Source organism: Chelonia mydas, chromosome 8 (assembly GCF_015237465.2).
Source record: "Chelonia mydas isolate rCheMyd1 chromosome 8, rCheMyd1.pri.v2, whole genome shotgun sequence".
Classification (NCBI taxonomy): Eukaryota; Metazoa; Chordata; order Testudines; family Cheloniidae; genus Chelonia; species Chelonia mydas.
Window position 1 is genome coordinate 5,134,050 of NC_057854.1, and position 26,530 is coordinate 5,160,579.

General features: G+C 45.5%; 1 protein-coding gene across 5 annotated transcripts in view; it reads right to left on the reverse strand.

Moving 5' to 3' along the window:
* Positions 1 to 26,530, reverse strand: part of GRIA1 (glutamate ionotropic receptor AMPA type subunit 1) — a 200,852-nt gene that overhangs the window by 55,264 nt on the left and 119,058 nt on the right. For all 5 annotated transcript variants that reach the window (XR_005226561.2, XR_006292635.1, XM_043552716.1 and 2 more), the window contains 6 exons: positions 23,876 to 24,115; positions 21,577 to 21,761; positions 16,194 to 16,247; positions 6,680 to 6,841; positions 5,160 to 5,327; positions 1,692 to 1,796 (listed from right to left, as the gene is read on the reverse strand). Coding sequence is in view for 3 of the 5 variants with exons in the window: in XM_007058426.4 (XP_007058488.1) it covers positions 1,692 to 1,796; positions 5,160 to 5,327; positions 6,680 to 6,841; positions 16,194 to 16,247; positions 21,577 to 21,761; positions 23,876 to 24,115 (914 nt within the window). In the remaining 2 variants the exon portion in view is untranslated. The remainder of the gene's footprint in view (positions 1 to 1,691; positions 1,797 to 5,159; positions 5,328 to 6,679; positions 6,842 to 16,193; positions 16,248 to 21,576; positions 21,762 to 23,875; positions 24,116 to 26,530) is intronic.

Consider the following 26,530-nt stretch of genomic DNA (forward strand, 5'->3'; position numbering starts at 1 on the left):
CGCTATCACTGCTCACTGGCAAAGCAGAGAGCTGGAGAGTATCAATAGGAAGATCATTCTTGAGGTGGCCTTATTTGAAGGCTTGATTTTTTAAGAGGTTTTCCATCATATCATGTTCGGATGAAGTTGCATAAGCTCTGCTGATATGAAAGGGATTTCTTACCAGATGGGAAAGAGTATTAATTCAAGGCAAGACCAAAAACCTGTGGAGGGAAGATTAGAGATCCCGGCAATGCAAGACATACAACCCAGAGAGGCTTCTCCTCTCTTTACTGCAGAGAAAAATGAAAAGTGTGTGAGGAAAAAGCTTCCACATGCTGCTCTAGGGCAGCACAAGCGGAGAAAACACATATTTGCTTGGCATTTCTCACCTGATTGATCCCACTTACAGCACATGTGTTGGAAGTAAAGGGTGGGGGAGTTGCAAGGGAGGATTTGATTGTTTGCAGTAAATATACAGTATAAAACCATATCTAGGACTTCTCTGGGCCCTATCTTGACCTCACATTGAAGGTAACAGCAAAACTCTCAGTGACTTATATGGGGCAGGATCAAGTCCTCTGTATCTTATACTCATATGCTGGTTATTTATTTATTTGTATTGTGGTAGCGCCTAGGAGTCCCAACCATGGCTCAGGACCCCACTGTACAGACACAAAATTCATATCTAATAATTAAATTCATATGGCCACAGTGAAGGAAAAAAATCTCTTTGACTAGTAAAGAGGGTTTTCCCCATGCAGGCCCCCAGGGGGTCAGAGTGAACCAGTTGTTACCAGAATACAAAACCAGTAGGAAATACTTCCCAAAAGGAATAAAACAGGTCAGAAAGTGAAGTTCTACTGGCCCTTTTTGATGGGCTCCAAGTTCACATCTGAAACCAGCAGGGTCAATACGATATCGTACGATATTGCTTCTGTAGAAATGCAATGTACGTGCAACTGTCAGATCTAGATGATGAGGTCAAATTTGATGATCATTGTTGTCCCTTCTGGCTTGGGAATCTATGAACCGCATGCTATTTTCCTCCTAATTAAACATACATGTATTGTTTTTCAGTTGCTGACATAAATCCCACATTATTTAAGGTTTAATAGTATTGATTCTGTTCCCTGAATAGTTCCAGCATTCTTCATTTTCCAAACCTGTCATCTCAAGCAGGTTAAATTCCAAAGGACAGAAGGGAAAAAATTCTCTCTCTGTTTGAAAGTTTTCTGTATGGAAGTGGGAGATAAACACATACAGCCTGAGTGAACACATGACATGCTGAGCTCTTTTGAAAATATGGCTACTTATTTTGGTGCTTAAGTGGAAGCTGAGCCCCTCTGAAAATCTGGCGCTGATTGTGAACCCTACTGAAAATTCTGGTGACTGTGTGGGATTTCCAAAAACACTCCACACTGCCCTCCCAAACGCGTTAGAAGTATAAAACTCTCACTGACTTCAATGGGAGTGGTGTTAGACCAACGCTGAGCATTGTTAAAAACCTCCTCCATATTTTGTATGTAAGTAATACAACGTGGTTTCTCATGGTTTTTTTTCACTCACATTGAGCAATGGAGTTACCACGCATAGCTACTCTACTCATGAATTCTCCCTCTTAAGACTCATGAGGAGAAATGGCCTCCAAGAGACAAGCCCCTCCTTGCCCACAGCTGTTAAACAGGAACAGAACTGATCCTTTGCTTTACCTTCCTGATCCCATCGTGTTTCACTTCGATCACATGGAGGGTGTAGTTGGTCCGACGTCCTTTCTCGTTAAACTGAACATTGCCGGTTAATCCTTCAAAGCGCACCTTAAAAGAATAAATATCAATGAGGAGAGCAACTTGATCAGCTTCTCATTCTGTGGTTGACAACCAGCAGTCACAGCAGATGGGGATCAGCAGAGAAGGGAACACAGAACAATAGGCCACTGGATTGCGGGTCAGAAGCATTTGGGCAAGTCACTTTGCTCCTCTGTGCCTCAGTGTTCCTGTCTGTAAAATGGTGATAGCGCTTACCACCTTTATAATGGTGCTTTGAGATCCTCAGAGAAGATGCACAAAAAAGCAGTAAATATTGTAATTGTGAAGGAAACAACCTACTCCTGTGCTGTGCCTGTTTTCTAGCCACTGAAATGGGACTCTGGCACAAACATCCACCAATATTTTCTACAACTTTTTCAGAGGAAGAGATGTGCCCAGTGGTATTTGGAGAAACAAAGGTTTTTTCTTTCCACAAGGCACAACATATTTATCTCTTGTGGGGAGGGGAGGGAGATTGAAGTAGCTTAAAAGAAGTTTCAGAGTAGCAGCTGTGTTAATCTGTATTCGCAAAAAGAAAAAGAGGACTTGTGGCACCTTAGAGACTAACCAATTTATTTGAGCATAAGCTTTCGTGAGCTACAGCTGCAGCCGATGAAGTGAGCTGTAGCTCACGAAAGCTTATGCTCAAATAAATTGGTTAGTCTCTAAGGTGCCACAAGTACTCCTCTTCTTTTAGCGTAAAAGACAGCAGCATTAGAAATTCAGAGTAGCATTCCCCCCCGCCCCCCCCTTGCATTCTCTGGGCCTGACCTGTGGATGACCTCTTTTGATATTTATTCTCTCGGGGACATTTGAAATAGGACCTCGATGACTTCAGAATGCAGGCTAAATGATCCAATCATACTTTTCATTTTTCCATGCTGTGAAGTCATCTAGACTACACCAATTCCTTTTATGTTTATAAATGAAATGGTAATGCTCCCATTTCCCCATGTGATGGGGTGGGAAGAGTGGTCTTTGTCATCTTGGTTGGAGCCCTTAGAATACCCTCTGGCTTTTCAATCAAAGCCCACTCCCATATTTCCTTTCAGATCCAAATTCCCTTTAAAACACAAACATTCTGTTCTTTAATTAGTTAGAAGGGGTCTCTGTGAAGGGACTCCAGACATTTTTTGGAGTCCCTTCGCAGAGACCCTAGTGGTGAGAGCATCCAAGCCTCAGGAAACATTAAAATAGACTCTAGAGTCCTGATCTCTAGAAGTGCCAAGTACCCACATGTCTAACTGAAGCCAGCTGGAAGGTTTAACTGCCCAGACCCTCTGAAAATGAGACATTAGGATCCAAACCCTCACTGGCTCAGAGACTGAAAAATGAGGACTCAACTCTAGCTCTTGGTTCGCAGCCAAATGTCCAGATATGTAGTAACTAAAGCTGGTCAAAATAATACCAGTTATTTTTGAGGGATTTAGTTTTAATTTTTTTTTTTAGTTTCCTGCAAGAATTTTCAGTTTTTCCTTTAACCTCCCCCCCTCAAAAAAACCAAAACAAAACAAAAAAAGCAAACCCAAAATGGAAAACCAGAAATGTTGCTTTTCAGGCCATTTTTGAAAAAAAAACCCATGAAAGCTAACCCCCCCCCCTTTTTTTTTACACCAAAAGCCAACCAAAATCCCATTATTTTCCCTGAAAACCATTAATTTTATCAAACCATTTTTAGTTTCCTCTTCTCAGCTGAAAAGCTGGAAAAAACCATCATTCTGGTCGAAAAAGCCACCTTTGACTGAAAAAAAACCACCCACCAACCATCTTTAAGGCCAATTCTTTTGCTTTAGGAGATTTAGATCTTGGTGTGAATGCGGCGGCATAGACAGTAATGTTTCATCCTTGCTGTTGCCGTCAGTGAGACGTTCCCTACCCTAAACAGTAGCAGAGCTTGCTCAGGGACTTACTCCTGTTGAAGTGTCTTGAAGAAGGAAAGAAACAATTAAACAAATCCCCATCTGACCTGTTGCGCCTTAGGGGCTGTCCATAAATTATGTAACACAGTTTTTGGTGATTTTCAAGACCCGCCCCCCCCCCCTTGTAACACTTTGTTACACTGAAACAAACATGCAAAATGACCCCAAATGTATTGTGTAATTTATGGACATTGCCTTAGAGCAGGGGTGGGCAAACATTTTGGCCCGAGGGCCACATCGGGGTTGCAAAACTGTATGGAGGGCCGAGTAGGGAAGGCTGTGCCTCTCCAAACAGCCTGGCCACCGGCCCCTATCTGCCCCCTCCCACTTCCCGCTCTAACTGCGCCCCCTCCCATCCAACCCCGCCGCTCCTTGTCCCCTGACCGCCCCCTCCTGGGACCCCCGCCCCTAACTGCCCCCCCGGGACCCCACCCCCTATCCAACCCCCCCTGCTCCCTGTCTCCTGTCTGCCCTGAACCCTATCCACGCCCCCGCCCCCGACAGGCCCCCTGGGACCCCTGACCCATCCATCCCCCCCACTCCTTGCCCCCTGACCGCCCCATCCCGGGACCCCACCCCCTGTCCAACCCCCGACCCCTATCCACAGCCCCACCCACTGACAGGCCCCCTGGGACTCCCATGCCTATCCAACCACCCCTGCTCCCTGTCCCCTGACTGCTCCCCGGAACCCCCCGACTCCCTGCCCCCTTACCATGCCGGAGCCAGCCATGCCGCTACCCTGCCTGGCAAGAGCGGTGGCCCAGAGCGCTGCCAGTGCGGCAAGGCTGCGGGGGAGAGGGGACAGCAGGGGAGGGGCCGGGAGCTAGCCTCCCCGGCTGGGAGCTATGGGGCCGGGCAGGGGGGCCGGGCAGGACAGTTCCACGGGCTGTAGTTTGCCCACCCTCTACCTTAGAGTATGCAGGAGTAAATACAGAATACAGCGTAATCTTCTAAGAACCAGTGTCATTCTGCTGAGAACCTAACTCTTAATAAAAAGGATAAAGCAAACTCAAAGCTTCCATCCCAAACCACAGGTCAAATAGTGACATCTGTCTATCTTTGGCCTTGTATTTATAAAATGCCTATTGCCGTAGTGTGAAACCGTGTGAAATTTATGTGTTTCATATGTTTTTTTTTCAGCAAAAAGAGGCAACATTTTGATTGTTTTGATCAAATTTTGCTACAAGGATTCTGGTTGTTCAAGCCCAAAACACAATATTAAATTCAAAGAAGTAACTGAACCAGAAACATGGTTTGCCAAAAGCCATTGCACATCTAACAGCTCTGCCTGCATGCTGCAACGAGCAGCATATCCACACTTGGCGGTTGTAGCATTTCCCTTGGTACACATTGAGTCCCTCAGAACTGTTCTCCATAGATTCTCGCTCAAGGAGCTACCAAAAAGCAAAGCATTGCTTCTTTTTGCAAAGAGCTGCCCAGACTGGTGTCTAACCTGTTGCAGAGCTCTCTGAATGTCAATCCCTTGGCCCCAAGGAACAGCTGGGTTTGCAAGGCAGTCCCCAGCATTCCCACGACGGGAGATGTCAATCCGCTGCCTTCGCAGGCTCTGGAAAGCCTCCGCCATCACCCGAACTCCATCGTAAGTAAGAGCAGATGTGTACTAGAAAAGGAATATGGAGAGGTGTGTTGTCTGTTAGGGTGAGTTGATCTTACAGATATCTGTCTGTTCTTACCTCAAAAATCAAACAGAGTTACCAGAAGTTCCCATCTAAAGCCTTGCATTATTGTTTCAAGACAATTTATTCTGTTTTCATCCTTCCATGTAATAATTTTCCGTACAAGAGCATCTGGCTTCCTGTACTCTCCAATGTCTTGTTGACCCCTGGAAATTGGTACCTTGCTTCCCAGAAGACTCTAGACAAGAACATAATTTCCTGCTGCAGAGCTAAAATGGACTTGCTGTCTTAGCCTCCTGTTCTCCTACCTGAATTGCCTTTGAATGACTCTCTCTCTCTCCTTTCCAGAGAAAAGTACCTTAGTCATAATGCCTGAAGAGTGCTTAGTCTGAACAGACCCATTACCCGAGTCTTTCCACTTAGGTCAAACTGGCCTTCAAATAAATTGTAAAGGGCTACTTTGTGTAATGCATGAAATTTCAGGTGCACAAAAATAAGTTAGCAAAAACCACTCATGGTAGTCATATATGGATACCAATCCCTCCTCCCCCCGGCTTTTTAAAAAATAATATGTTGATTAAAACAGAAACTTTGGGGGCCAGGAAAAAACCCTAAGCTAGTCTGTGACTATTAAGAATGAAGGCTGGAGTTCACTTTCCCATAATAACCTACTTCTCCAGTTGTTTGTAACTTTCTCAGAGAAATTCCTTTAGGGTTGAATGCCCCTTGCTGGGTTTTTGCCCCAAAGAGTCAAAGTGTGTGTGTGTGTGTGTGTGTGTGTGTAAAGGTTAGAAAAATTGTTCAGTCACTTCAGAGTTCTGTTTGTGTTAGAAATAAAATATTTATGTCCTATACTGTATATATTGATTTGAAATGTTCTGCATGCATGACAACATCTGAATGGATTTTGTTTACACGTGAGATATAATAAACAAGCCAAGGTTTAAGGAACTTAGCCAGACTTTCTTTTTATAAAAGTGCCAAGGGATCCTTAACTTCCACCTTTAACTGGCAGAAGAATTGGGCAAATGAGACCTCAGCTGGACACATCTCACCAAAGAGAACATTTCTAAGAGCATAGCCGCTACTTCCTCGTATCACAGTGATAGATCTGGGTAGGAGATTGAGATGCTGGAAAATAGGTTGTGTTCTCAAACATGTTAGCTAGCACGTTTGAATTAACATGTTTTTAAATGCGACCTTTTTCCCAAGTCTACGCAAAGCCAAAGTTCTGGACTGAGAACTAAATACTTGAGCTTCCAATTCAGAGGTGAGAATGCTAGCAGCTGAGTTCCACGGACGCTACCTAAAATAAATAGCTTTCAATACCACTTGCCTTTGGCTTCTTCCAGTCAACTCGAGGATGTTCTCTGGCATCACTGTTCTTCCACTGTTGCATGATCCTTGCTGGAACGGTGTCTGTGTAATTCACCAGCTGGAAGCCAGTCACATTTGCTCCGCTCTCCTTGAATTTTACCAGGTCAATGTCCATGAATCCCTAATGGAGGAGAGAAACAAAAGGAGAGGGTCACTGGAAAGGACACAGGCCTAGAGAAAATGGTTTATTTATAAATAATGGGATATCCTGTCTCTGGGTGGATAGTTCTTGGATTTCAGGAAACTTCTGTATCCGTTAATGTGGCAACAATGTAGCCATCCTTCCATCTCTCCAAAATCCTGATTTCAAACCAAAGTTTCTCCTTGAGTTAAACTGAATGAATTTCCATTTCTGCACAGCCAACAGAGGATGCCTGAGTTGGCTGATGACATGCATTTCAATGCAGCAACATGAATAGGCATAGTAACAAGAGCATATTTTCATTAGAGGAGGTTGAATAATGGAAAAAATTATTCCCAAATAATGATTCAATGATTGTGCCAAAATTTGCAGCGAGTATTGGTTGCAACAAATTATTCAGCCAGCTCTAACTTTTATGCACTCAATCAAACATCAATGGGCGGATAATTCACTTTCAAATTATGGTCTTTAAAAGAAGGAGACCAGATGGAACAATAATCTTTCAGTCGAGCAAGAGGTAAATATTCATATTTACCCTGTCACAGGAACAGATCTGTTAAAAAGACACTATCAGGTTATAATATTTTTTGTAATTTTTATTTAAAAAAAAACCCAGTTACCTATATTTTTTTTACTCTCTGAAAGATTTTAACTGAACCCTATTTCTTTATTGGGTTTCCCCCCACACACAAACATCCCTCACACAAGTATATGTGTGTGTGCCCATATAAATACACACACAGTTGTGGTAGAAAGAAAAGGAGTACTTGTGGCACCTTAGAGACTAACCAATTTATTTGAGCATAAGCTTCTGCTCAAATAAATTGGTTAGTCTCCAAGGTGCCACAAGTCCTCCTTTTCTTTTTGCGAATACAGACTAACACGGCTGCTACTATGAAAGTTGTGGTAGAGTTGCTCACAAGGGCTGCACTGCCAACGTTGCTTTGCTTTGATTTTTTTAAAGGAAACCATTGAATCATTCTCTATAAAATAAAAGCAAATAAAGAACCATATGGATTTTGCGGGCAATATAAGGGAAGGGGGAAATAGGTCAAATCTGGGGCCCTCTAACTTTGACACTATTCCCTTTAAGACTGAATAGATGATGGACCAGATTCTGGCTCCCCAATGCTCTCTGGTGCTAACATGGAGCCGATGGGCAGAACTGCAGTGCTTGTGCTTCCCGGGTGCACACGACTCAAAGCACCGCCCACCCCCCAAGCCATTCTGCAAGGAGCATGGCTGGGTAGGGTGGGGCGGGGCTAGTGACCGAACTTGCTGCACCCCCAAAATGGAGGAGTAGGGGCTGCTGTTCAGCACATTCCCCAATATTCCCCTCCCCTCCAGACTGTGCCAGTCTGCTTGCCTGTATTCTCCGCAGGCACTTCAGCATCTGGGATTCTCCTCCCCCATCTCTCAACGGTTCTCATGCTGCTGAGACATACAAAGCCAAAATAGAGCCCCCCCTCTGCTCACCAAAACCTGGAACATATGCAATGAAAAATGGTGCTTTCACAGTCTGATACAAAGCCAATGTAAAGATTCTCTTCAGCTTCAATGGGCTTTGGATTGGGCCCTTAAATGGAAACAATTAAAGGAACAGACTCTAAGAACAAGAGATGAGAGGCTATGTCTGACGAAGGAGAATCGTGAATGGTTTAACAGGAGCTTTAAAGACTCCTTCTCTTCCAGCTTTGTGTCAAGAAATTTAGTATCCATCTGCTGCCTCGTTTGGATTTAGAGGTACACATTCTGTACAGATGCTTTAAAAATGTTGTTTTATATTGCTCCTAAGTGCAGTGGTCTAGGTAAAAAAAAGTTATTTTTTGAGACACAAATTCCTCAGCATGGTAGTTGAGTACATTTCAATCCCCTTTGTCATCCCCAACACAGGGGTTTCAGAAACCCAGGGCTGTGACAAATGAATAGGGAATGCAGCGGAATACTGTCTGACATCTTAATGCATGTCAGACCAAGTGGTTTGTGACACACAGAGCTCCCAGAGTTCAGAAAGAGTGTCTTAGTAGATCACCAGCTGGCTATCCATGGCTGTAGCCAAATTACACTGTCATTTGGCTTCTGGGATGTGCTCAGGGGAAAAAAAATCCATCAAAGGAAACCCTTGACTGAAAGCTGCTCATAGCTGGGTATCACCAGCGTCTCTTCAGGAACACCATAAAAGCACGAAGAAAAGTCCAAGGTTGGAGCAAGGCACCAACAGGAAGACACTACTGGTATCTGATAAGCATCTCCAAAAACAGGCAAAAAGTGGGCAGGGCATGAAATGGCTTTGCAAACTGGCTAGATGGTGGTGGCTGAGAATACTGTCCTGTCCCCTTTACATTTCCTCCTCTTCTGCCTAAAGGGAGTATTGTTTATATATTATATATAAAAATAAAAAAGCAATGCAAAACCAAAACAGAAACTAAATGTGAGTTAATGGAATTCGCCCTGCAGAACAAGAATCCTCTGCAGAATCAGAGGTAAGATTGAAAGCTTGGGAAAAGAAAAGAAAAGAAAAAAGAAAAAAGAAAAGAAAAGAATGTAAGGCCCGAAGGGACCATTAGATCATCTATTCTGACCTCCTGGAAAGCACGGGCCATTTAATTTCACCCAGTTATCCCTGTATTGTGGACTTGGAGTTTCCATACCTGTGCTTGAGTGTCCACACTGCCTTGTACACCTGGCTTGACCCTTGCTAGACCTGCGTTTCAGAGCCATGCTAAAGTGTCCATGCTGCACTATGCGGAATTTCTGACTTGGGTCTGATGTTTGACCTTCATTCACACTGCCAAATGACAGGATTGGATCTGAGTCACAGCAAGACTTAGGCTCTGACCCACCCTCCATAGCAGGAGCCTATGGCACGCATCCTGAGAGCTTGCTGACCCAAGTAGACTGAATTGTGGGGGGAAGGAAGGGGACTCAGGCTCAAACCTAAGTCAACACTCAGGCTTTGCGTGTGGTGTAGACATACCTAAGTGACTTTCCCAAGGCCCTACAGAGCCAGAGGCTGAACCCATATCTCCTGAGATGCAGTTGAGTGCTTTAGCCACAAGACCTTCTTTCCTCTCAGTAGCATACTTTTTGCTTAAGTGAAACTTTACAAAGCAAAACAACTGTTTCCAAATTATGGTAGATCAGACAGATCCAGCTGAATTTAAAGTAGCACCTGTCATCACAAGGTGCTGGGGATTCACTCTGAAGGGAACAAGATGCAGGGTGTTTCAAAACGAGATATGTCTGGTGTCTTCAATTATCTTTGGGCTTGACTTCTTGGGAAAAGCATCTCTCCCCATTCTGGTCACTGTGTATTAATGAAGGGGCTATTTCTAAAGGAGGCCATCTGCACAAGTCCCTTTCCAAGATGTCTTCCAACAGAAGCTACCTTCTTCTCTTCCACACAATCGTTAATGTGTCAGCTCTGATTACGATAGCAAAATATACCTGTCCTCACTGTAACATAAAGAAGAGACAGAGGGAGAAAGAGATGGACTGAAAGAAAGTGAGAGAAAGAGGGAGAGGCACCATCACATAGAAACCCTGATATTCCAGTGTTCCCAATCTGTTTTGTCTTGGTCCTCTGCTGCAAAGCAGGCTTGAACGTGGTTGGGATCCATCCCCCTGAGGATTGCTTCAAAAAGGGAATCTTTGAGCAGTATGCAGGAACTGTAGTGGTTCCTATGCCACCTCCCTGCCAGCTTTCTGCACTGAAGAGAGATGGGGGCATGGCTGGGGAGTTCCTACACTTCAGTGATCCCTGAATGGTGGAATGGTGGCATAATGCAGAGCAACCTTTAGGGGGTTCTACATTGTAGAAGCAGACTAACCTGCCACACACATTTGCACTATTGCCATCCTGAGCTGGGCTGGCTTCAAGAAGGCCAGGGTCTAGCAACATAGGAAGAGGAGCATTTTGTTTCTGGAAGAAACTGGAGTCTGAGTGCAAAAGAAAATTGCTGACCAGAGATGTCAAATGAATCCTTTACTCTTCTCACTGCAAAGAATGTAGATTTTGTTACAGTCCTGACCAGACTAATTCATAATCTCTGGATCTATTCCACCCTCAAAGCACTGCAAATTTGAGGGGAACCACGCTGCAAAAACTAACACATTAGAAACAATTAATATATGCAGTCATATTAACGACAATTTGAATCACACATGATGGTGAGCTTTTATTGGCACATGTTTCTCCTGGGAAGCCGTGGTAAGATTGCTCCTCATGAGGGAATTATGCAGAGATTCTTAAACCAGCATGGATAAAACCTCCATAGTATACCCCAGCAGCATGTATTAGTTGGTATATATCCAATAACATAAAAGCTATCTTAGAATGTACGAGTCTTTAGACACCTCATTGATAAATATATTGTCTCTTTCTTCTGTAAAGCAATGCTGCCTCATAAATTCAGCTGTACAGACCTCTCGGGGAGAGGAAACATCTAACTGACACGAAAGCTTATGCTCAAATAAATTTGTTAGTCTCTAAGGTGCCACAAGTCCTCCTTTTCTTTTTGCAAATACAGACTAACACGGCTGCTACTCTGAAACCTGACAATTTTAGAAACTTAAAGATAGCCCCAAATACCTCTCTCCAACATAATAACATAGTGTTCACAAGGCATGTAGTCTTGGAAACTTTATCAGGACCAGAAGCCAGTGCTGTAAATACCCCACTGGAAATCTGCAAAGACATTGGACTTTAAACCTGTTACTGGTGTGGTCTGAATAGAGAGGATCCTGCATCTCCAACCAGTAACAATTTGGGGAGAAGGAAGGGTTAAATTAAAAAGGAATCTTGCTGAAGCTGCTCAGAGGTTTAGAATGTTAGAATTTTAGATCCATGTGAGATGAATTAGTGGGGCAGCCAAAGGTGTATGATAAACGCAGTTTAGCGTATTCTCTATATGTTCTTATACCACACTTATCACCATAGGGACTGAGCCCTGAATCTTATAACATGGACATCATCACACTACCACAGCCACACATATAGCCATTTTGCATATCATGCAGCCTTCTGGAGAGCAGATCTCAGCCTGTATCTTGAAATCTGTGTTCTCTAGTGCCACACTGATATACACTGATGCAACAACGTGGGAAAAATTCTTACCTTTGCTAAGCTAGAGAAACTGACTTGTTTTTCGCCTTCACTGCCACCCTGGGATACTCTGTCCCACACACACTCACCCAACCATTTCCAAGCCAGGGCATTTTCTAACGAAAGAATCTGGGCTGATGCTCACAAAAGAAAGAACACTTTAGGTGGCAGCAAGCCTTAATGTTTTACCTTTGAGATAGGTCACATGAGTGTCACTTATTTTTAGACAAAGGTTCTCCTCTGCCTGACAGAGACCTGATGTTCTGCCACTACGGACAGTGGCCAAGTTAAATCCCTTGGATCAGACACGGAGAAACATGAATCCAAGGTTACGCAAAATGTTAGCAATGTCAAAAGAAATGAATCCCGGGGGTTTCTAAGCTTACTCCTCTGATACTATTGGCTGTGCTCCTCTCTCTGACTTGATAGGCTGATGCTTTTAAAGACAAAGACCAGAACTTAACAAATAAGGCCCACAAAAACAAACAGTTCCTCTACTTGCCAAGCCTTCCTGATCTCTAAAAAGAAGATGTCATAAATATAAAGGGAAGGGTAATCACCTTTAAAATCCCTCCTGGCCAGAGGAAAAATCCTTTCACCTGTAAAGGGTTAAGAAGCTAAAGGTAACCTCGCTGGCACCTGACCAAAATGACCAGTGAGGAGACCAGATACTTTCAAAAGCTGGGAGGAGGGAGAAAAACAAAGGGTCTGGGTCTGTCTGTGTGATGCTTTTGCCGGGGACAGAACAGGAATGGAGTCTTAGAATTTAGTAAGTAATCTAGCTAGGTATGTGTTAGATTATGATGTCTTTAAATGGCTGAGAAAATAGCTGTGCTGAATAGAATGACTATTTCTGTCTGTGTGTCTTTTTTGTAACTTAAGGTTTTGCCTAGAGGGATTCTCTATGTTTTGAATCTAATTACCCTGTAAGGTATTTACCATCCTGATTTTACAAAGGTGATTCTTTTCACTGTTTCTTCTATTAAAATGTTTCTTTTCAAGAACTGAATGCTTTTTCATTGTTCTAAGATCCAAGGGTTTGGGTCTGTGGTCACCTATGCAAATTGGTGAGGATTTTTACCAAACCTTCCCCAGGAAGTGGGGTGCAAGGTTTGGGAGGATTTTGGGGGGAAAGACGTTTCCAAATGACGCTTTCCTAATAAAAATAAACCCAGATAAATGTTTGGTGGTGGCAGTGGAAGTCCAAGGGCAAAGGGTAAAATAGTTTGTACCTTGGGGAAGTTTTAACCTAAGCTGGTAAAAGTAAGCTTAGGAGGTTTTCATGCAGGTCCCCACATCTGTACCCTAGAGTTCAGAGTGGGGAAGGAACCTTGACAGAAGAAAACACAGAATACTTTGTACTGGCAAACCTGACTCAGCACGGGAGCAGCTCCTCAGCTGCTGTAAGCCAGTCAGCCTAGCTCCAGGAGCTATGCTGATTTAAACCACGTGAGGATCACGTTTTCGCGGGTTCGCTCAGATGCAGAACAGTTTCATTTTATTTGCGAACACAAAGAGGCAATTCTCTCAAGTGGAAAACAGCCATTTTTTCTGGGGGGAAAAAGCTATTTCTGCAATGAAAATACCCATTTTCCTGCGCCAATGCTTGTAAAATTAAACTCAGTATTTTTGGTGCAGCTTTTTACTGACAGCTAGAGCTGGGCACACTACTACTGATTCATTGAAGTGAGCTCTTTTCCCTGTTCATCACTTGGCTGATGCCCCACAGTTTGGGAAGCACTACCCTAAAAGAATGTAGCTGAACAGCAAAGCTGTTTGTTATCACCTTTCAGCATCAGGAGCCATGTGCTAGGATCCAGGAGCGCACACTATGCGTGACACGTACAGCCACGGCGGACATGCTCCTGAAAAGCTTAGTCAGTCTGCAGGCTGGCTGGAAAACAAAGCCTGGGAAGCCTTTTTCTCAGCATAAATTATTTATGGTGCGTGCTGGCTGAGTAGGAAGCCTGCTCATAGCCAGCTCCAATCCCTCGGCCCTTATGCACGGATTAAGAAAACAAACTGCATATAGTAGAAGATTCTGCCTTCTGCCTAGAGACTGTGTGACAGAGACGTAGCTCAACAGTGAGAGGGAACGGGAAGTTTTTTCTGTCTTAGGTACTTATATAATCCCTGTGACAGGTGGCTGGTCCTGGTCCTTGTAACGGCAGCAGGTCCGGCAGCCCTGTGCCAGAGCAGGTGCTCCCAGCTGGGCCAATTAAAAGGACAGGGATACACCTGGGCTGTGAAGGGTCAGAGGGAGTCTTAGTGAGAAGAAGAGAGCTGGAAGGGAAGAGGACTGGATGTGAGATGGCACTGACTGAGGGAGAGTGTTGGGGAGAAGCAGGAGCAGGATTGCCAGAGTTCCCTGGGAAAGCCTGAGATGTGAAGGGTGAGCTGAGGACCTGGCTTGTTTATTTGAGAAGTTAGACAATAAAACTGCCTTAGAGAGACTATGGGTCTGGCTGTGAGTCATTTGCCAGCCGGCAAGAATCTCTACCTTGCCACAATCCCCATTACAGCACTCGAGCGCCTCCATCTTTAATGTATTTAGCCTCACCCCTGTGAGGAAGGGAAGTGCTGATGTGGTTCTAGTCCCTGTTCTGCCACTGGATTATTGGGTGGTTTTGGACAAGTCATGTCGCAGCTCGGTGCATCAGTTTCCCCACCTGTAAAATGGGTATAATGCTACTGACCTCACTTGTAAAGCCCTTGGATATCTACTGATGCAAAGTGCTAGGTAAGAGCTAGGTGTTGTTTTATTCACCATCCCCATTTGGCCACACACACATAAGCAGCCTGAATAACATTATTCCAGGTAAGCTCTTTAGTAAGTGTATGCAGGATTGGGACCTAACTGACTTCAAATAATAATAAAAAAATCAAATACTGCATAAAAGCTGCAGTTAGTTGCCTCTCTAAAACTTGCATCCTTCCTCCAGCGGAACATTAGCATTTTAACTCTAATTATATTGTCTCCACTGAATGCAGGGTCAGTACTGGGCCAGAATGGGGTAATTATGTGTCCATTTTTGTCTTGTAAATTATAGTGTTATTCTGGGACTGAAAGAAAGGCGTTTAATTGGTAGTTTAAAGTTTAATTATCAAAGGCCTGATGGTACCTTTTCACAGAAGGAGATGCAGGGGAGCAAAAACTACTGTAAACACTGCACAAGCTTGCTCGCCTGGCTGAGCCAGGAACCCCCTGCTCCCTTCAGAGGGGATGGGATGTGGCCTGCAATTTGGAGTCTTCGGGGGTCTTGGGAAAGCACAGATCCAAAGGCTACCTTCAGGGGTGGTCTTTTCCTCCAGGGTCACCCTCCCTGCTCTCGGAGGTATAAGCAGCAAAGCTGAGTTAATACTCTTCTAACAACACTAGTTTGGGTATGGCACTACTCTAGTTTCCCTGTGGATGTGGGGATAGTGGCAGCTCCCCTCCTGCCACGTCACCTCCTCCCATGCCCACAGAGCCCCGATGATAGGATGTGTGCAAAGAAGGACTTTGGCAAACTCTCAGAGAGCTGGCAACTTACGGCACAGCTGCTGTAACTTTGTCACCATCCACTGTATCCCCCTGTCTCTGTTCTCCACCTCAAGAGGGGAGAAACCAGACCCAGGTCCTCTCTTTGAACACCTGACAGGCCTTCCATAGGAGGGTTTTTGATACTGAGTGCATAACAGTTTCATAGCTATAGGTTATTGGAAGAATAAAGGGATCTCAGCATGTTGCTATTAACAACAGGGGCTCAGAAGGCTCCTGGGATTGCTAATAGGATCCAGAACACGTCACTTCTGGGACACAAATTCAAATGTAGTTCAGGCTGGTAGAGAATGAAAGTCATTTCCCCCAGCTGACAGCCGCTCCTAGGACTAGATGAAACAAGTTGGGAGATCTGAATCCAGAAACCAGCTACTCAGGACACAAAAAATATTACCACAGAATTGGCATTAATTATCACCTAGTGGTCAAAGAGAGGTCAAAGAATGAATGAGTCTGGAGAAAAACAAACTTCTCACCCCTGGAGATTGTCTCCCCACATCATGGCTGACACGCCGTGGGAGGGACGCTCATATTTTTGGTACCCGTACAGTGGAGAAATAAAGGTCTTCGGTCTCTATGACCGTTAAAGCTGGATCTTTAAACAGGCACAATATTCACTAACAACAAGAAAATACCAAGCAGAAAACCCACAAAAGAGGCGATAAGAAAAACAATATCCAACTCACCAAATTTGCTAGAATGTAGTGGTATCCTATTCCATTTTTTTCAAGCTTGATGATCTGTAATGTTAGAAATGTTTCATTTAGCACATCGTTTATGCTAACAAATAAAGAGAGCATGGTTTAGCTGGTTACCGCCTGCTCTGTAATCCCCCCGCACCTTCCCAGTTATGCTTTAAATAAGACAGTTGGTGTGAGAACAGAGTCACAGTAAAAGGTAGATGAGCAAAGCCTTCCTAAGTGGTATTAAAGTGCTGTGAAATCAGCATCTGCAAGTATGAAATGAGGCAAAACAAGTTCATCCACCATATCCCACAAGCAGGGAGAGCAAAGGATCTGAGTCTAGAAACATCATGTGGATTCAGGAGGTGAGACACAGTTGGTTACCATCATCTATAGGAATATAGGGGTCCCCATAGGGAACCTATTGTTCTATGAATGCCAGAAAAACACCAAATGTTACTTCCAAAATATTCGTGGCGTTATACACTTTAAACCACCCATATGTTGCCGGATTCAGACGGCGCCAAATTTAGTGCAACTCAGACTTAAGTACTGTGGGCCTGATCCTCTAGTACACTGGGGCTGTTGCAGGCCACTTGCCCAGTGTAAAGCTGCCTGGAGTCAAGCAATCAGTCAATGGAAAATCCCTTTAGTCAAGTGTGTGTCTTGAGATGATATATACATAGACTCATAGACTTTAAGGTCAGAAGGGACCATTATGATAATCTACTCTGACCTCCTGCACAACGCAGGCCAGAGAATCTCACCCACCCACTCCTGCGATAAACCTCTCACCTATGTCTGAGCTATTGAAGTCCTCAAATCATGGTTTAAAGACTTGAAGGTGCAGAGATTCCTCCAGCAAGTGACCCGTGCCCCACGCTGCAGGGGAAGGCGAAGATATACATGGTGCTGCTATAAAGATATCTAGAGCTCCTTACAGCCTCTCTCCCCTGATTCTTGGGACATCTGGGCTCCGTCTGTTTCAATACTTCTTAATCAATACAATTGTTTAAAGGCCCATAACGTTTTCGGGTTTCCTTGTCAGCAGAAATGTTTCTGTTGCCTTCATTGCTAGCAAATGGGCCCTGCTTAATGGCTGATTTTTTAGCTGCTCTATTTCTCATCATTTTTGCTTGGTCTGTGGATTCCCATGAGTGGAGTTCAGTTCTTACCATGTTTCTAAAGCCAGAGATCATGTCGCTATATAATCCAAACCATCTCCAGAAAAAGCCCAGTTAGTAAAAAACAAACACCGTGCCCCAAGAGTTGCCAGTTACTGCAGGGAACCATGTGCTGTTTGGACCAGGCATTTTAGCAGGCAAAACAACACCTCACTTCCATGGTGCTGTGAACTGATTGTGAATTACCAGCAGAACTATCAGAGCTCAGGTGTCCGTATGCAAGACTGTTCAACAAAACCAGATAAAGACCCCTGCTGTTATAATTGTCACCAAATGCATTTGTAATGATTGAACACTTGTTCCTGTGCAACTGATTCATCTGCCTTAGCCTTTCATAGCAGAAGTGCTCTTGTATAACATTAAAACTTGCCAGACTCCCTATGCTAATATCCCTGCCTCAATTAGCACTGCTGGAGAATACATTTGTTAACACTTTTTGATACAAATAAGTTAGCCTCCACCACCTTTCACATGGCACAGTTCTCCTGTGGGAGATCATTAAATATGACTGAAGCAGATGAGTCTGAACTGCTCTAGGTCAGAATAATCCCCCAGAGGAAACAGATTTCTTCTATGCACATGCACGCTCAGAGTCATAGGATTTGTGATTCAGGGGCTAGATTTGGGGAACAAAACCAGAATGCTGTGCCCCCTTCTACTTAGTCAATTGAGACACACCTGTGCAGTAAGTCCCCCTCTTCCACGGATGTACCTGGAAACTATCAGAGGGATAAGCCGTGTTTAATATGTGGAAAGGCTGGCCAGAGCTGAGACCCGGCACTGCTAGGCTCGACAGCTCATTGCCCCGTTACCTTCGGCTTGCTGCATCAGTTATGAAAGTAAAAATAACTGCTTGAGCCCTGACACCTTTTTCATTACAAATTAAGCTTGGGGTATACGGTGGGACCAGGAGCTATGATCTCATGCCCCAGTGTCCCCCAGCTATTAAATAGGAGAATAGAGGGTGCTGGTTCCTTGCACCAAAAATGCCCCTATGTGATTTTATTAGGTGTCAGAGTCAATTAATTGGAGAGGGATACAGACCAGCTTTCACTGAGCTGTGAACCTACCGACTCATACACACAAATTATGCATCTTGCCTCCTGTGTTTTACACAGTTATTTGCTACCTTAATTTATTTTAAAGGGCTTGCTCAGTTCTAATGCTTTTAGACTGGGGTGGCAAGCTGAGGTTATAATAACATTTATCACTTAGTCTGAACATGGAACGAGGCAGCGTCGGGCTGCATGCTGATGGCTCGCTTGGGCCATCCAGGTTCGATTACCCACTTCTTAATGGGCAGAGTTTGACGTCTATTAGAAAGAAATTCTCTCTGAGAGTGATACAGCGGAGAGGAGAAGTTTCCAGTTACTCATTTTAATGAGCATCAGGGAAGAAATGACATAGCGCTTTGATGGAATGCAAACACTTCTTTATCCCATTAGGACAACACCGTATGGCCCAGCAGATATCCTGCCACCAGCCAGCAGGGCTGGCTCATCAAAGATGGTTACCTCAGCATAGATAAATCATGCCCTGCAACAGACATGGGTGAGAGAAAAATCAGGTTGGTTTCTCACATGCCTGTAACCCTTGAGGGAAGATTTCTTTCAGAACTGAGCTCTGAAGAACTCGGCCACAGTGACATGAAAGGCAGCAGCAGCGGTGTGTGCTGTGCCTGGGAGAAAGAGAGCAAGCGCGTGAGTGTGCGTGGGACGGAGACTGCTGTTCGAGGGATGTCCTCCGCTCTCTGTTCAAGAGGGACCAAAAATTCACAGCCACCAAACAGGGGTAACAGGATGGCGTGTGCATGGGGGGGGGGAGGGATGTGCTGAAATATCAGAGGGAGGCTAAGGTGAATGCCTGAACACCTCATCGCACAAAGAGAGTGAGACAGAAAGTGCAGACATCTGTAAACAGGACTTGCTGGTGCAGTGAGCGAATAGACTAGCTGTTGACCTCCGGTGACCTGGGTTCAAGTCGGAGCTGAAGTCTCCCCGGTACATTTGCATGTCATGGACCACCCACTAGCTAGCAGGCCCTGCTGAGGCTGGAATAGTTGGAGTATTTCAGGTCTTGTTTAAAATGCATTAGCAGAGCTCTCCATGGGCTCAGGATTAGAATAGCCAGAGGCGCTGCTGGTAAAGATGGAATTGAGTGACAAAAGCCTACACACCACCCGCCTTACTATGACAGGTCCTGTCCTATTTTCATGAGCACAAAGACCCTATGCTGGGAGGGTATTCTGTCCAACTGGGTTATATCTCCCAGAGCTCAGTTCCCAGTTAGCCACCAGACTAAGTAGACAGATTTCCAAAAGCACTCAGCATGCTGGGTGTTGAGTGCTGGCCCTAAAGCCACGTCTCCCCAAGAACAAACTGTCATTTCTATTTGGAAATTTACATTTTCTATTACAAGGGGCACTTCTGAACCTCCTGCCACTGGTGGCCATTTTAGAGGCAAACAACACCATTTAAGGGACAAGGGAGTTTGGGTTAAGAGAAGAGAAGCCGGAGGGCAAGACATTGGAGGTGGGGGACAGAAATTTGTCAGTGAAAAGTTCTGTAGTTTTCTTTTGTACCTACCAAAGTTCACATTTTGGGGGCATTTCATGAAATTGAGGGCAAAGCATAAAAACAAATGAAAATTACAATTTTCAGTTTCAATGTGAAAATTTTTCTTCACCCAAATGAAATTGTGAATTTACAAATGCAAACCTTAAAAAATCTTGAGGTTTCTCACTATAAAATAGGGCCATTTTAAAGTAAACACACATTACATTTTGGGTGGTTTGTTTTCAAAGGTGGGTCCATTTTACAAAATTGAAATAAATATGTAAAATCCACAGGCTTTTAAATTTTGTTGTAAATAGTTTGCTCGGCCCTAATTATACAAAAGTTTCCTTCTTGCTTCAATATCTGATGTGGTTTAAAATCAAAGACGAATTTTTCTGTGAAACATGAAGACAATGTTTAAGTAGAGAAGCTCTTCAATAAACCAGCATTGAAAGAGAAAGCAAAGAGGTTTTGCTGAACACACTGCAAGAAATGCCCAGACAAGCCATCCTTATTGCTGAAAAGCAGATAAATACTGTAAGAAGTAAACTCGGCAAGGAAGGAAAGATGCTATTGAACTGTTTAAGTGTGTGTCAGATACTCAGGGCAGATTGGGTCTTATATGGCTTTCACCAGATTTTCATGTCAAGAAACGCTATGCCTGCTCTGTGGCTAAAGAAAGGACTTTACTCTCCAGAACAGTTAATCTGGCCCCTCTCATGAGCACTAACCTCATGTAGGGGCAAATCCTACTCTATTATTATTTATGATGTTGTAGCACCTAGCAGCCTCAGTCAAGAATTGGGGCCCCGTTGGCCTAGTCTGAACACCCAGCAAATGAAAAGACAACCCTTGCTCCAGGTAACTTACAGTCTAAATAAGAGGCAAGAGAAAATGACAGGTGGCTACAACAAACAGAGGGGGAAAGCACAAGATAACAGAGAGACAATTACAATAAGCATGATAAGCACTGGACAACACACCAGCTGTCTAGGCATTGTCAAATGTTTTGTATGCACCATGCAGAGGTGTGGAAGGCCCTAGCGGTAGCTCTGGGGGAAGGAGTGGGGGCTGGATTTGAGGAAACTGAACAGATAGATGAAGGAGAAGTCCTTGTGCATCATTCTGGAGGTGGGTGTGAGGACTGGAGGCAGGGCAGCGGAAGGAGAGATGGGCCAGGGCGTTCCCAGCTCTGATTCACAGATCCATCCCATGCCCATTTCTGAATCCAGAGGAATAAAATGAAGAATGAAGAGGCTAAAACAATGATAATGTCTGTGCACCAAGACCTGAAGAGTCAGAGGGCTGCACAGAACCACCTCTCTGGGGGTGAGACAGTTGGTGTATTGGGCTCTGCAAAGGAGTCAGACAATTAACTGCAGGAAAAATATTGTGGAGCAGCACAGCTGACTCAGCAGCTCCAGAGAGATCCTAGGTTTCCTCCAGCTCTACAGTTTCTTCTGTATAATAAAGGCGAGAGTGTCCTGGGCTCAGTGGGCCCATCATGCTGTGATTCACACTCCCTTCATAAGTGCCCTTCTGCAGTGCACCATGGATAAAGGGAACAAGGAAGAGAACTTATCCAGGAGAAACAACGAGGCCCTTAACACAGGCAAGTCCCCTCCCGGAGCCTGTTGCCAGCACAACCTTGCCCAGGATGGCGTTCAGCCGCTCCGTCTCGCAGTCCACCACCACCAGCCGTTCCTTTTTCTTCTCCAGCTCCTGGAAGAGCATCCTGTAGCCCTCTTCTGTTGTTGTCAGGATGTTGACAGCTGTCACCTGCCAGTTCTTCTCGGCAGCTGTGTCCAGCACTTTTTGTAGGACTGACAAGCCTGGAGAAAGAGGGGAACAGTGAGGGAGTCAGGATTTAGTTCTTGTGTGTTAGCCTTTTCTTTTTTCCCTTCTCCTGGCCTGTGCGGGAGCCTGTAGTCTTGGGTCATGCAGCATCATGAGACCCCAGCAAAACTCCAGCAAGCTTTTAAAACTCAAGCATCCTACCCAAGCCGAACTATATTATAGTGACTTCTTCTGTGCCTTCTTTCCGACTATTGCAGAACAACAAGATATTATATCCGTATTTCACATTTATAAGTCACGCCACTCAGAATAGCCCTCCTCCATCTGTGGCAGCGTGGTCTGGTAGATAGGGCACTGAACTGGGACTCAGACTTGGGTTCTAATCCTGGCTCTGCCACTAACCTGCTGTTTGACCTTGGGCAAGTGGTTTCACTTGTGTGACACTCTTTCCAGTCCCACCCTTTATCAGTTTAGACTGTAATGTTGGGGTCAGGGACTGTCTCTCTATGTGTTTGTACACACAGTGGGGGCCTGATCTCAGTCTGGGACTCCAGGCACTGCTATAATTCAGGTTTCCACCTGTCCCGATTACCCCTTTATTGAGGTAACTGGGAAGTCTGTCAGGGTACTCAGCCCACACAGCCAGCTGTCAAGTTTTTTGGGCTCAGGATTACCCTGTATGTCCCAGGTTTTTGTACCTCAGAGGTGGCACTCCTGACTGTAATTTAAATAATTATAATAAACTTCTGCACTTCCAGTGTCAAACACAGGTGGCGCTATGGTGACACCTGTCGGGGCACTCAGATCTGCAGCACGCCTGCTGCACGGAGGGGAGGAAGAGCCTGTTGTCAAGAGCAGAGGACCCCATTTGCAGTGCACAATGGGTCCTACAAAATCCAGATGCTACGCTATGTACTCCTGAGTGCCACCTACTGGCATTTGATCTATTAACTAACTATTTACATATGCACAGAGCACTCCTGTAATGGGTGCCAGGGCATGATAGATGGAAACAGTGGATTCCAGTTTGTTTGCACAACCTCCTAGGTGCTATGTAACACAGAAATAATCATCTCATTTACAGATAAACATAGGCAGTAAGTCAGAGATATGGTCACCCTCTAAATGAGATGTACTTATTTAGCGTATTAAGGGTAACAGCAGCAAATACATACATTGCACCCCTGCACTGGAATGCTTTACAAACATCAGTCATTTAAGGGCTCACTTATGTGTTAGATGCACAGCCCCGCATTGGAAATGTGTGTAGTTAACACCAGTGTGAAGGACAGAGGTGTGTACCTGCTGCTGCACTCCTCTGGGAGCTAAACACACATACCCTACCCCCATCCCCCGCTGGCATGAGCAGGCATGACCCTGCCTCTATCCTTTGTCTCTTGCGGCAGCATGCCCTGCCCAGGGCCTCTCAGGGGAGAGGTTCCTGCTCTCCCCTGCCTGAGGGCACAGACTGCACTGTGAAAAGCCCTTGTGTACTCCTGCGTAAGGCCCCACCGAGTCTAAGCCTCACAACACTCCTGTAGTTTTGTAGCCATCTGAGAGATGGGAAAACAGAGACAGAGCAGGCAGGGCACTTGCCTAACATCAGACATGAAGTTTATGACAGATCTGAGTAGAGAACTCAGTCACCATGTTTTAACCAACAGATCCCACTTCCTTCTATGCATTTATTTACCCGCAGAGCAATGATACCATTTGTTCCTGTTTTAGAAAAAAGGGTTATTAACAGCAAATTTAGTATCTAGATAATTGGTTCCTAGAAGCTCAATGACTCTTGTTAGTAATTGACCGGGTGTTCACTTAAGGCAGGGAACTCAGAGAGTTTTCCAAACTATCCCAGCTGCGCACGCAAATTTCATGCTTGCGTGTGCAAACGGGCATTTGACAGGCAGTTACCCATTGTGCCCTAAGTGCCAATTGCACAAATGGGGGGTTCCCAGAGGCATCAGGTTAGGCAGACGGCTTGAAAACAGGATCCTGAGTAATCACCTCATTAAATCTAAATCATTGCCCGATTTGACATCCAAACCACTTATGCTTGGGCTATTCTCCCTAGGGAGCCGTCGTCCGTTCTGCCCGGGGTGACAAACAGACATGCTCCGCCCACTCGGCCCGGTCACTCGCCACTCACCCCGGTCAGCATCGTAAATGTACACAAACTTCTGCCAGCTGTAGTGTTCGATGATGTTGATGAGGGCATCCTGAAGCTCTGGGCGCAGCTGGAGGACGAACTGGTTGGAGGTGTCGACGGGGAAGCTGGGTGTTATGAAGCAGACATGGAGTGCCCCGCAGAAGGATGTGAGCATGTTCACCGTCTTCCTGTCGTAAAACCCAAAGATGGCATAGACGCCCTTGGAGAACTGCGAGCAGACTGGAAGGGGGAGAAAGAGATGGTCAGGGGAGCTAGGCAAAGAAGCCCAATTTCTGAGGCAAGCCTCTGTTGCTCTGGACTATTCATCCCTCTGTCTGGGCACATAAGCTGATATAGCCATTCTGCACTGCATTCAGTTAGGGAGCCAGGAGGTGGGGGATGCCCTGCCCTTTAACTCCACATGCCTTCTCTAGCTCTGAATTCATCTTAGATGACACTGTGAGAGAGAACGCGTCTGCTGCTCTCCCGCCGCTCCCTTGCAGACACTGCTCACGCGAGGGTGGAACTTCAGGGGTGGAACTCAGGAATTGCTGGCTCCCTAGCACTGAGCAAAGGGCAGTCCCTGCCACATGAGAATTGGGGCTTACAACTGCTGTAGAGGGTGACATAGCCACACACAGCTGAAGGTGGGTCATTCCATCCAGTAGAGAGCACTGGCACCCTAACTGGTACAATCTGTACTCCCCACCCCCAAGTCCAGCAAAGCTTGTCAAAGAGCATTGAAGAGTTCAGACCCTGCACTTTGGCAACTATCTATAATGTACCTTTGGCCATCACAAACGATATGCGGTTACAATATGCACACACACAGCATAGATGATATAGGGTACTGCTGAATTGCATTACACTGTGCATATGTGTGTCAAACACACGGAGCCAAGGCTAGGTTTATAACCCTTTATGTCCAGCTATGGGGGCTGTACTGCCATTGGCCCCACATTAGGAAAATCACTGTTGCCATGGTTAGACACTCACAGTGGCCCACAGCAGCTCTGTATTCAAGTCTGGTGCTGGCCCAGAAGGAAATGGGAAGTGCATGAAAATGAGCTCCCTATGCCCAGGACAACCACGGATCGGGACCCTTTCATCTCCCTACAGAGGCTAGTGTAGGTCTTGGCCTGGAATATGTGCTCACTGCCCCTCGGGAGCTGCCTGCAATTGTGTGTGTGTTGGGGGGAGACAGAGAAGTTCAGGGACCATGGGGGATCAGCTAGAGGCCCCCCCAAACAAGGTAGCGTTTGAGTGGAGGGCTCCAGAGGCTGGGCTTTCCTTTCCCCAAATGACAGGGTTCGAGCCGAGGAGCCCCCCGACCTCTGCTCTTCCTTGGGGATGGCGGCTGTGAAACAACTGGCTGGCTAAGACGCCTTGTGGGGGTGCCGAGACTGCTCAGCCCTGTTGTGTCATCCTCAACTTAGCTGCCTGTTCAAGGATGTCAGGGACGGCACTGCCTCCTTCCAGCCCAACTCCTCAGCAAGCCCCCTGCCACGCCTGGGGGGAGGCGGAGGAGTCATTGGCTACTTCTGTGGAGAGGGACGCTGCTGAGAGGGGCTTCTCACTAAGGAGCTGGCTGGTTCTCATGGACACTGCATCCGGCCAGGCCACAAAGCCACGAGGGCAGAGTTCAGCCCACGGACATTGCTTTAAGTTATTGCAAACTGGCCTGTTTTCAATGTCTGCTGCACACCTCAACCCTACTTCACGCTCCAAGCAGTCAGGGGGCCCTCGGGTTCCTAGTATCTTTTGTACCTGGGGAGGCCTATATGCCTGTTTCCATGCATGCAGATCTGGTCACCCCATCTCAAAAAAGATATATTGGACTTGGAAAAGGTTCAGAAAAGGGTAACAAAAATGATTAGGGGTATGGAACGGCTGTCGTATGAGGGGAGATTAAGAAGACTGGCACTTTTCTGCTTGGAAAAGAGACGACTAAGGGGAGATATGACTGAGTTCTATAAAATCATGACTGGTGTGGAGAAAGTAAATAAGGAAGTGTTATTTATGCCTTCTCATAACACAAGAACCAAATGAAATTAATAGGCAGCAGGTTTAAAACAAACGAAAGGAAGTATTTCTTTACACCACGCACAGTCAACCTGTGAAACTCCTTGCCAGAGGATGTTGTGAAGGCCAAGACTATAACAGGGTTCAAAAAAGAACTGGATAAATTCGTGGAGGATAGGTCCATCAATGGCTATTAGCCAGGATGGGCAGGGATGGTGTCCCTAGCCTCTGTTTGCCAGATGCTGGGAATGGGCGACAGGGGATGATTCCCTGCTCTGTTCATTCCCTCTGGGGCACCTGTCATTGGCCACTGTTGGACAACAGGATTCTGGGCTAGATGGACCTTTGATCTGAACCAGTATGGCCATTCTTATGTTCTTTTGCTTTCGAAGGCTGGGGGTGGGGAAGGCTGGATCAGGAGATGGTGGCCTGGAAGTTCACCATGACTAGCCCGTCAGGGTGTGTGTCAGCTCTTGGTTTCTGATCTTAGCAGTTACTGGTGCTGCTATGCCGTATGGGAGGTTGCTGTCTCATGTCGATGGCCTCCTTAGGAGAGCACTTAATGAGATTGTGGGAGCTGCTGGAAACCTGCCTCAAGATTTCAGTGAGGCAGAGAGAGCAGCCCACACTGTG